The sequence below is a fragment of the Rhopalosiphum maidis genome, chromosome 3 (assembly GCF_003676215.2).
Source record: "Rhopalosiphum maidis isolate BTI-1 chromosome 3, ASM367621v3, whole genome shotgun sequence".
Lineage (NCBI taxonomy): Eukaryota > Metazoa > Arthropoda > Insecta > Hemiptera > Aphididae > Rhopalosiphum > Rhopalosiphum maidis.
In genome coordinates this window covers 72,906,149-72,918,108 of record NC_040879.1, presented here as the reverse complement: position 1 = coordinate 72,918,108, position 11,960 = coordinate 72,906,149, and the positions used below count along the sequence as shown (strand labels likewise).

Genomic DNA, 11,960 nt, shown 5'->3' with positions numbered 1-11,960 from the left:
ATAGTGAAGTCTTTGTCGTACAACTGCGGTATTGTATAGATGCTGAAACGAAAGTAAAGCTTATCAGAAAAAGACAAAATCGTATTGAGAAACATGTGCATTAAGTTAGCCAAAGATTTAAGATTTGACCGTAATCATTTCGCTGATGGAAGGGAGGTGGTCGCGAGGCAGACAGACGGACGTAGTCCATCCGGCTCCCGTTTTCCTAAACGGCTGCCGTTTTAAAAAAAGGTAAATTCTTTAACGGCTCCCGTTAAAAAAGGTTATACGTACAGGTCATTACCCAAACGGCTCCGGTTTTTTACAACACAAATTCGTTCTCACTTCATACAGACTTAGGAATGTCTCAAAAGAGGTGAGGTTAAAAATGTATTGATGAAAACTAAGTAACTTATTATAAAAAAAAAAATGTATAATAATTATATAAAAAGCACATTATATTATTGTGTTATTGTGAATTAAATTAAAAATAAGTAAAAAAAATGTAAAACGTATGTATGTATAAAAAAATTTAAATTATTAGTAAATATTTTTGGCACAATTTTTTTATGAACTCAATGCGTGTTATTTTGTTCAATGAAAACTCGTCGATTATTTTCGCAATGAACTCCTGTTTTTTTTTCATAAAATTCGTTTACTTATACCAGAGACTTAGAAAAGCTCAAATTAGTATACCGGTATTACCGTTAGCAGTTTGGGAATTTTCCTGTTTGTAAATCTTTTTTCGATGGGAGCCGTTTAGAAATTTACCTGTTCGTAAAACCTTTTTCGACGGGACAGATTACTTACATCTATGATCGTGTCGGCGGCGTAGGTCGGAAAGGAAAAGACCCAAATTAAGAGAATGATCGCTCCAATAAAACACGGAAAATCTTACAGCGGTTTGTTTTAAATAGATATGCGACACATACACCAAACGACAGACGGAAAAGAGATGAGTGACTGACGACCATCGACTGATCAGTAGTGGTAAAGACGAAACGTATAGCACAGTGCTGGATGAAACCTGTCTGCACTCTACAGGAATACCAGGAATTCGTAATACGGGAAGGGCCGTTGAGCGCATGCGCGCTCGACACGGGCAGCGGAGATGATTGCAACTATCTGTGGTTTTGGAAGTGGGCATGGTCCACGGGGACGAACCATGAACCGGATGTAAACAAAATGCATTAAGGGGCTGCTACACCAGCATTTGTTTTCTCTGTCTATCTCCCACATAATATATAAACAAAGATACTCCGTTTTTCCACGATTAGAACAGCACTTTTTGATTACAAAGCCCTTGAATTTTAAAAATACATAGTAATTGACTTAACTGTCCAACTTCCTCGAAATAATAATCAATAAAATAACGGAGTAAATAGTCGAATTTAATTTTCGCTAAGATGATAACTGAATAAATATTATAATATGAAATTGTTTATGGCTTTCTAGCAAATAGCAATGTCCTTTACGGTACGACAGAAAAATAATAAGTACCGCCCTTAAAAGAAAAGTAATACAACACTATGTTGGAGCATTAATATCCAAAGGAAAATAATAATATTTATGAAAAGTTAATACATAGATTTGTCTAAATATTGTCTCAAATACATTTTAATTTAAAAACATTTTAAGTGGGTACAATAATATTAAAATACTTAACGGATCACGACAAACCTTCAAAAATATTATCTTCCGTAATATTTCTAATAAGCTAATATTTACGCCAATATTACCAGAAAATCATACGAATGAGTTTTCTATAATATTACGCCGATATCCTCTTAAAACATATAAATAAAACGAATAACATACCTTTAACGATGAAAACTTCGGCGATGGACAAAAATGAAGTACAAGTGTCAAAGAGTATGACACGAAAACGACTAACAGGTGAAAACGAAACATAAGTCGCTGAGCACGGTGCTGAATGGAAACGGTCTTCACTCTGCAGGAATACCAGGAATTCGTAATACGGGAAGGGCCGTTGAGCGCATGCGCGCTCGACACGGGCAGCGGAGATGATTGCAACTATCTGTGGTTTTGGAAGTGGGCATGGTCCACGGGGACGAACCATGAACCAGATGTAAACAAAATGCATTAAGGGGCTGCTACACCAGCATTTGTTTTCTCTGTCTATCTCCCACATAATATATAAACAAAGATACTCCGTTTTTCCACGATTACAACTCTCTGGTTCAGTTTAGGCCAAAAGCACCTGTAATATATTTTATAAAGAAGAGTATTTCCTGTGCATTGACCGGATAGATTTTTAATATTTACAATTTTAAATAAATTATTAATGGTTAAAAATAATCGAAATTATTTTAAATTAAAACATACTTATATTCATAAAAAATGTAAATATTAAAAATCTATCCAGTCAATGCACAGGAAATACTCTACTTTATAAAATATATTACAAGTGCTTTTGGCCTAAACTGAACTAGAGAGTTGTAATAGTAGAAATACGGAGTATCTTTATTCCTATATTTAATATAAAAGTCCTATAAAAGTCGATCCTCAAAGGTGAAGTATATTTTTAGTAGATCGTGACCAAAAAAAGTTTGGCCGCCCCTGCTATATTATGTGGGAGATAGACAGAAAAAACAAATGCTGGTGTAGCAGTCCCTTAACACAAAACCATAAAAACATTAAAAAAATACAAAACCGATACATTAGTACATTAGACCTTTAAAATATTATTGTCTATGATTTATCATACTTCAATACTAATGAAAAATTGTATAATGCGTATGTATTTGAATATTTCATAATAGTTATTTTGAATTAAGTATTTCAAATGCTATTAAATCACCGTTCATTCATTACTTTTATGGCCTTATGACGTTACACGTATTAAAAATTCTACTAATATAATAAAGTAATATGACAGGTATAATAAAAATTAAAAACAAACACAAATTAAACCTCGAAACATACACTAATACTACATCTAATTGCATGTCTACTTTTCGAATATCTGCATTAAAAATATTGACGATAAGATATTATATGATATTCAAAATCTAATATTAAAATGTTACAAAAATTAGTTGACAATATGAGTGCGAAAAACATGATATATGAAAACAAGTGCGATAGATATTCCTATATCAGAAAAGTGAACTGAAATTAAAATTATGCAATGCTGTTGTTTTATTATAATAATGACCAAGACAGAACTTAATGCATTTTTATGTTTCTTTCGGCATGTTACGAATAAAGCTACTAAAATAGCAAAATAAGAAGTATTATGAATTATTTATGATGATGATAATACAATTATATCGTGTACTCTATGAGCACTAATTAAATAATAGTTAAATATTAATTAACGGGTTTAATAAATATTTTTCAGATGAACTAAGAAATCAATAGCGGTATTATTAGAATATATTGATTATTTGTTTGCAAATTGCGTATCAGAAGGTTATTATTATTAAATAATTTTTTTCTGTATTTTAATTTTTTAATATTTACGAATAATACATATCTAATTTTCAAACGTGTGTATTTTTAATCGATTTTTTGATATGTTATACTATTTTTAACGCTTAAAGTGTTAAAAAGTATTTATAATGAAGTTAAGTGTTAATATACTATATGAAGCCTTGAATATTTTAATAAGCAACTCAAATGAACTAACTTTTCTGCCTCAAATTTCAAATGAAAACCAAAAAATAAATTCTTATAAATTCAAAATCAGATTTTAAATACAATATGCGAATTAATGAATTTTTCTGAAGGTAATTATTATTTTTGTTTGGGCTATACGTCCCGAATGTCATGTTTTCAAAAGGTTTAATTTTTGAATGACTATTGTTATTTGTGTCCCGCATTTTTTACGAATGGGAATATTTTAAGTAAGTTCCCGTTCAACTATTATACCTGTATCCTTGTGAGCGATCGCCACGTTATAAATTATATTATATTCGTGTTCGCTGATCGACAGGTTTATTTTTATTATAAATATATCTATAATCGGTGTACTTCAATCACTTATGTTTTTTTTTTATGTATATATTAAGTATTTATTTATTTGTTTGTATCATGCGAAATCAATAATTTGTTTTAACTAAGTTATAATATAGCCAATCTGCAAATAGGTGCTTTGATAGCCAATAGGAATACCTGCTTAATGAAATATACATTTAGTTTTTGACGAAATTAGATGATGTCTTAGTTATAAATTATAATTATAAATGCGAATTTCGTTTAATGTTGTTAAATATTTATGCATTTAAGTGCTAAAAGCAGGCTATATAGGTACGTTTTAAAACATGAAAATATAATATTCATTTAAAAATAATTTTCATACTAACCTTAATGACAAAAGTCATGTTAATATATATGTTTTTCTCATATCAGTTATGTAAAAATACATATAAATAATTTTTTTTTATATATATATTTAAATTGGGCCTTTTATCATTTCAACGAAAATAAATCAGTGTTGTTTTTTTATTTGGATTCGAGTGTTTAATACCTTTTAACTTTATGACAACTGTACAAAGCAACTAGAGTTGCGAATAAGGTAAGGTGCATAAGAAACATATTATCTGCATTAATTCATATAGCTTGCTTATCTACATTTTAATACTACTGTGTATTTGATCATATTCTCGAATCACGACCTCGAGAGCCCTCCGACGATCAGGACTTAGGAGGAAGGTAAAAGCGTAAATTTAAATAATTATATTCATATCTAATAGGTAACTCTACCCGTATATATTCTCCAGCAATTATTATAAGTATAGGGAAGAGTTCCGCAGATTCTGGCATATATTCAAGGCGTGTGTCCCGTGTATTTGCCTCACATTAAATGTATATTACACACACACGTTCATTCTTATTTACTTATATTTATTTGCATTTATTTTATATTTAGCTCACCCTTTTGAAATATTTTTAATTTAATTTATTTTATTTTTACGTTATTACAATACAATTATTTTTAAAGACATTTTAAGTTAAAAATGTCGATGAAAATTATTTATTGTGATATTAAATATTTCATAATAAATCAAAACATTATTCGTGATGATTTACACTCTTGCGAATATAATAATATTATACACATTTTACTATACGTTATGATATTTTGATTTATTTAAAAAAAATTGTTTATTTATACAATTATTCTATATTTTTATATTATGTTTAGGTTGTGTTTTAAGGTATTTACAAAAAGATTTTATTACATTTTGCATCGTATATTATACGTTATTATTATTATTTATTATATGTATAGATATTAAATTATTATAATATTATAATAATTAAATACTATTAAATTAATATTATTAATATAATGATTGTAATACTTTAGGAAACAGTTATAATACTTACCGTAATATGAATAGTGAAAAAAATTAAAAGAGTTAATATTATATCATGAAATATACTTGGTGTTATTTTCGATGACAACCCGAATATGTTCATAGTTGTTTTTCCTATTGTAATGATATCGCTCATATTATATAAATGTAAGAAAGATGTTCGGAAAGAGTTAAATAATAAATTATTAACGATCGAGTTGCCGCACGTGGATAACGGTAAACCTCAATAAAATCTTTTATCGGTGATTAAGGGGACGATTTATATTAGGATGTCACACAGAAACACCATACGTATCTGTGACAATAAGCGCAGAGCGTGTGACTTTTCTCGTATGCCGACAGAGACAATGGATGGCCCAATGAGGATCTCTGCAACCAAGGATAAAGCCAGATCTTTGGAAACTCAGAGGCCTTTAATGGGGCCGCCTACGTCTCTGGCTGGCTTGACCAAATCGTCTCGCTCGCCAGTGCATGTGCACCCGTGTTTTCACGAACGTCTCGAGAGTCCGTTTCCGTCGTGCGATAATTAAACCCGTACTTATTATACATAAATGACTTATGTTGTTTTTATTTGGTTATATATGTCTAATGATCTAATTCTACCTGTGTCACTTCATTACGTCATTATAGCATAAATATTCATATAACATACATATATTCGGATGTTCTAGTAAACCAGTTAAGTTGCAGATATATAATATATATGTAATAACGTAAGGAGATGATATTAATAAATTATTAAATCACATATATATATAGCACATATTTGAAATAAGAATTAATCTTACAATCCTTATTATATATCTACTTTTTACGTTATTACACTATACCTATACAAGTAAATAATGATACGATTATTATTAATAACAACGAATTTTTTATGAAATTATGTGTTTTATAGCCAGTTATAAATAACTACATTTAAATATTTTTCAAATTTATCAAAATAAAATCTGGTTGAATATTAAAATTTTTATAAATTTTTAACTAAAATATTACTTGCAAATTTTTGTGATATCGATAAATTTCGTCAAAACTCTTAACATATTTAAACGCTAAAAATAAAAAAAATTAAATTACAAGTTCTCATTATTTAACATTCTTTTAATTGTATATTTATACAACATACTTTATATTTTTTATAGGTGTATATAATAATTATACCATAATTGGTTTATTATTGCATTATATTCATATTTATTTAATCCAATCAAATATTTTAAAAATTTCATAGTGTATACTAAATAGTAATACGTAGTTATATTAAAAAAAGTTCCAAGTCCCTGCGAATAATATTTTGGAATATTACAATAAAATCATATATAAATGAAAAAAATTATTGAAATGACAATAAAAACATTGTGCATTTTATTTTGAGACTTTTGTTACCGTTATCAAAACAACGGTTGTATGTTCAATATGTTTATATACAATAAGATTTCAACAGGATCGGTTACCTTTTTCGAGGCCTTACAGGGCAAAACTTATTTTAATATTCTTACCTTTAAGTTTGGTAATTGTTAATTTAAATTTAATATTTAAGCTAAAATAGATTTGCTATGTGAACGAGTATGTAGACGGAGGACGAAGTATCACATACGGTTTGCGGCGTCATTTTAATTTTTAAGATATTATAATTATTATCTAGATCCAGTTGCGTGCGTAGCTTTTTCACAACTGAGCTTAGTTGCGTGGGAGATTAGTCGACCGAATAACCAAGTTAGATCGCTCAGATTTCAAAAAAATGAAAATGTAGTAGGTATAAATGCAGTCAGTAAAAACTTTTACTTTACAACACAATACTCATATTATGAACAAATAAATAGATTATTTTGTTCAAATTATAATGAGTTATAGTAGGTACTTACTTGTATACGATATTATTTTATATTTTAAATAGGTGTTGTTAAATTATTTAAACGTCTATATTATGACGAATAAACGTAATTGAATTTTTCATAAAATGTTATTTTATCATTTACCGTGCATGATAATTATATTTTTACATCATATATTATAGTCATCATATACTCATATTTTACTAATCAGTAATCTACCATCATTCCCCGGAGAAAACTCAGAAAACCTAAAATACATGCAATATATTATATATACAATAGTAATTTTGTGGTATATGTGCAAAAGTCGACGAAAACTGGTCGTTTGCTCAAAAGACGCATGTAATTCGGGCCTGTCACAAAAAAACTGCAATTCGGTTGTTGACCAAAACTACCCGTTTTTTATATATCTCTATTTTATAATGTTCATTAATCAGCAGGTGGTTTAATTCAAGTATATATTATCTTTTGTCAAAAATTAGGCATTGCCTTTTTATTAAAAATGAAAATGTTATTATTATATTATTATTAAACACGAATCCAAATAAAAATAATAATTACATGATTTTTTATAATAACTATTGGAATGAATTGAACGTAAATTGGATGCATCTTTCGTGTTTATTCAAATAAACTCGAACCGTTTTACTCAAAATACGTCATCGTAAAATGATACTTCAATACAACAAAATAATATTATATATTTACCTCTTGTCTGTAGTTTATATTATTGATTTAAATCTAATGAAAAACAAAGATACGTATACCTACTCCGAATCTTTAATATATACTACCATTAATACCATTGATTATGATATATGTGTATTAACATTTTTAATCAATGATATACTACATATAAATCAAATCACAGTTTTAATTAAATTCAATCAATGTGATTTTTAGAAATAAAATTTAAAATTATTGTCGATTGCAAGTAGATTACCTCGAATCAAAATGTTTCTATAGAATTCGTAAAATATCAGTAGATCAATCGTAGGTATGTCTACATTTTATTATTTAATAATAATATAATAATAATATTTTATTATTTTTTATTATTATATTTCTTGTAATTTAAAAATATTATAGTCGTGAGTACTTGAAGCTTTAAGAGGACGTGTCACCCAATTCGAAACGTATACAACGTCCAAGAGAATGCGCTGTTAGGTGTTTTCGCGATCCGCAAGCCCACTATTCGCAGTCGGCGGCTGCTCGTCGGGAACGTCGCTTGACGCTTATTATTATATGAACGTTCTTCTGAACACGTATATGTCGCGCTGTACTATTTTCTTGATAACCACGCGCCGCGTACCCACCTTCTAACTTTTAATTTAAGTTACTGCTAGCATTTTTATATACACTAAAATATAGATTTTAAAAACTGTAATACAATATAGCTTGATTCGTATTTATAGCTTTATTACTTCTAATTCAAATAAGATACCTATTTATGCTATAATAAAATAAAATAAAATAATAATAATCAATAGTAAATAAAAAACACAATTGAATTACTATTAAATTGTTCGTGTTTCGTCTTTCACGTTAATCTGATATTTTTTAATATATCCTATTTATAATACACATTGTAATAAATTTACTAATTTACTAATGGTGGACAATTATAAAAAACAAATGTAAATAATAATAATTTCTAGAAAAACATATATTGTTTGTGTGGATGTATTATTTCTCCATTTAAAATAAATACACCTAAAATATAATTTGTATACTTATGAACTATATATTTTTTTTATCTTGTAAATTTTTCATGTTTTGTATTATATGTGGAGGCTCAATAATGTCACTTTTAAATAATCTTTTACTTTATTGAGGGTCTATAATTTCTCTGAGTAAGCACTCTTAGTAAAATCTACAAATAAAATTGAATGAATATTATATACGATTCAATGTAAAATTCAGTACCTATGTCCTACATGTACTGCAATACTTACAATTTGAGATGCGCTTCCATTTTTGAAGCCCAAAATACATCGTCATACCCTATAACTTCAAGATGAGTCCATTTTAATGTGTAAATAAAAAAAATACATATTTGACGACCAGTGATAAGTAATTGCCCTTGTATTTGATAAAAATAATAGCTTTCTTCTTTTAAAGTGTATATATTGTTTACAACATTCATATAAGGTAGCTAAATCAATATAATATTTTAAAAATATATATCTATGAGTATATTTTATAATACACAACAACATGCTAAATACTACCTTTTTATCAAAAACCGCTTTTTCTAAACTTTCGTAATTTTTAACAGAATAAGGACATTTAATTTCACAAATCGCATCCTCTCCGATAAACCCATCTAAAATCAAAGTTTTTGTTGAATTTATTTATTTTTTATTAAATATAGTATGAACAAAAAATGACAATCAATAATCAAATAAAACATAAAAATTGTTACCCGGAGTCGCTGCTAGGTGAGGAACCACTCTGTCGATAAACAATCCACATTTTGTTATTGGCTTTTTAATAATTTCTGTAAGGATTTTTAATCAGTAATTTTACCATATTCGGTTGCCTTGGTAGTCACTTTTCTATAAATTATAATATTATGTACCATTATTTTACATGATATGTGAGGTCGCATCTTACATATTATTCCAAATTGGAAACAATTCCATTGTAGCTGATAGTTCAACAACACTAAAAACATGGTTTTATATGATTATTTTGATTATTACTACAAATTCATACATTTAACTGCTTATAAAACACTATATTCTCAAGTTATTCTCCAACCATTATACACATATTTAACTAACAACATTTTTTTAGATGGCTGTAGAGCAGATCAATTTAGGGGTGCTGTGAAGTGAATTCGCATTCATACAAATTTGGGAAAGTGTCAAAAGCCTATTATGAAAATGAACTAGAAGATACTGATAATTATATTGAATTTACGCAATGTGCGTGTAATGGTTATTGAATATAATTGATAGTAAACTAATAGTAGTGAAACAATTGTGATTTGTTAAATATCTGAATAAATGATTAATAAACACCTATAGCTTGTAGTTTTCATTCTTATTATTTACCTATGCTATAAAGATCTTTTATTTTTGCTATTTTTATATGATAATTTTGACAAAATTTACAAATACATATCTTTAACTGTTTATAAAATACTGAAATATTAAGACAAAGTAAATACTGACAGAGGGCGGGAGCGTCGCTGTACTGTGGTCGACAGCCGACCTGCCACGGGATAAAACTAGTTGGTTGTTTGCCGTTCATCGGTTCACTGTGTGCCGTAACGGGTCGGTGTATTTACTTAGGTTTGTCGTGAATTAATTGCAAAATTAATAAAGATTTCTTATAATATAGACGAATTGTTCATATTTTACGTCCGAAGTTAACACAAGTAACTGTCTTGAACCCTGACTACTACCTTAAGAAAATGATTCTAATTTACCATTTTTCACTTTCATATGACACGATATTTATCCTCCATAAAAACTTTAAAACACGATTATTTAAATAAATTTTGACAAATGACACGAATTCGTAATTTTTTCATATTGAAAATAATCAATTCTCAGTTATTGTACAAGTGTATTTTTTAGTTACACCTATCTTACATTTAAATTCTAAAAGTCATTCTAATAGATTTGTTAAAGTACACCAGATATACAGAAGCTAAAGGTAAATAATAATAAGATCGGATATATGTAATAATATAATAATATGTATAATTGAAACGAATAACTATAGTGTTCCGAGGCGTAATATAAAACAACGACTCATTGTCCTACAGACTACTACATAGAGAGAATATGCTAGTTATACAAAATGCCTATTCAGCGTCTGCCGAACTACAGTGTGAATAATTTTACTTATAATCTACATACTATAGGGTGTGTTGTTTACATTCAACAAGATTTGTACAACTTATTATGGCTTATCATAATTATTACTTCTTATCATTTGTTAAATGCCTAAAGTTCATATCTTTATACAGTTTCACATTCGTATTTGTATGTAAGATTCAACTGTAAATTGTTTTCAATTATTTTGTAATAAAAATGAAGTTCTTCTGTTAGTTTTTCGTTTTGATTGTTTCCATTTCTGAATTATTCAGTGTTGTCCACGTACAAGTTGTCATATAAACATTATCGTTCTCCTTATAGTGTGTAGTAGTGACATTTCATCATCCAACCGTTATACGTATTTAACTGACTACATTTTTTTTTAGAAGGCTTTACAGCAGATCACTTGAGGCATGCTAATGCAGGTATTCCCATTCACACTACTTTAGAAAAGTCTCAATATCCTATGTCGAAAATGTACAAGAAGATACTGATAATAATAATGGTTTGATGCAATGTACGTATAATGGAAACTGAATTTATATAAAGTAACTTAAAAGTGATGCAACAATACATTTATCAAATTAAAAAATGATTCTAATTTTCCATTATTAACTTTCATTCATTTATTTTAGCTGATACTCTATCAACACTATAACGCATGGTTTTATTTGATATTTTTTTGGATTATTATTACAAATTCATACATTAAACTACTTCTAAACACTATATTCTCAATTTATTCTCCAATCATTATACACATATTTTAACTAACAACATTTTTTCAGACAGCAGTAAGCAGATCACTCAATTATATGCTAAGGCAGGAATTCGCATCATACTACTTAAGAAGATCAACATGTTATTTTGCACATGTACAAAGAAGATACTGATAATAATAATGGTTTTTATCTGCAATATTTGTATAATGGTAACTGCATTTAATGTATAGTAACAATAAGTTTATA

At 28.0% G+C, this 11,960-nt stretch overlaps 1 protein-coding gene across 1 annotated transcript in view; it reads right to left on the bottom strand.

The window, feature by feature from the left end:
- Positions 1–9,774: 9,774 nt before the first annotated feature.
- LOC113558341 overlaps positions 9,775–11,960 on the bottom strand; it is a 12,615-nt gene continuing 10,429 nt past the window's right edge. Inside the window, exon 7 of the mRNA XM_026963800.1 lies at positions 9,775–9,829. Within this exon, the coding sequence (XP_026819601.1) occupies positions 9,775–9,829 (55 nt within the window). The remainder of the gene's footprint in view (positions 9,830–11,960) is intronic.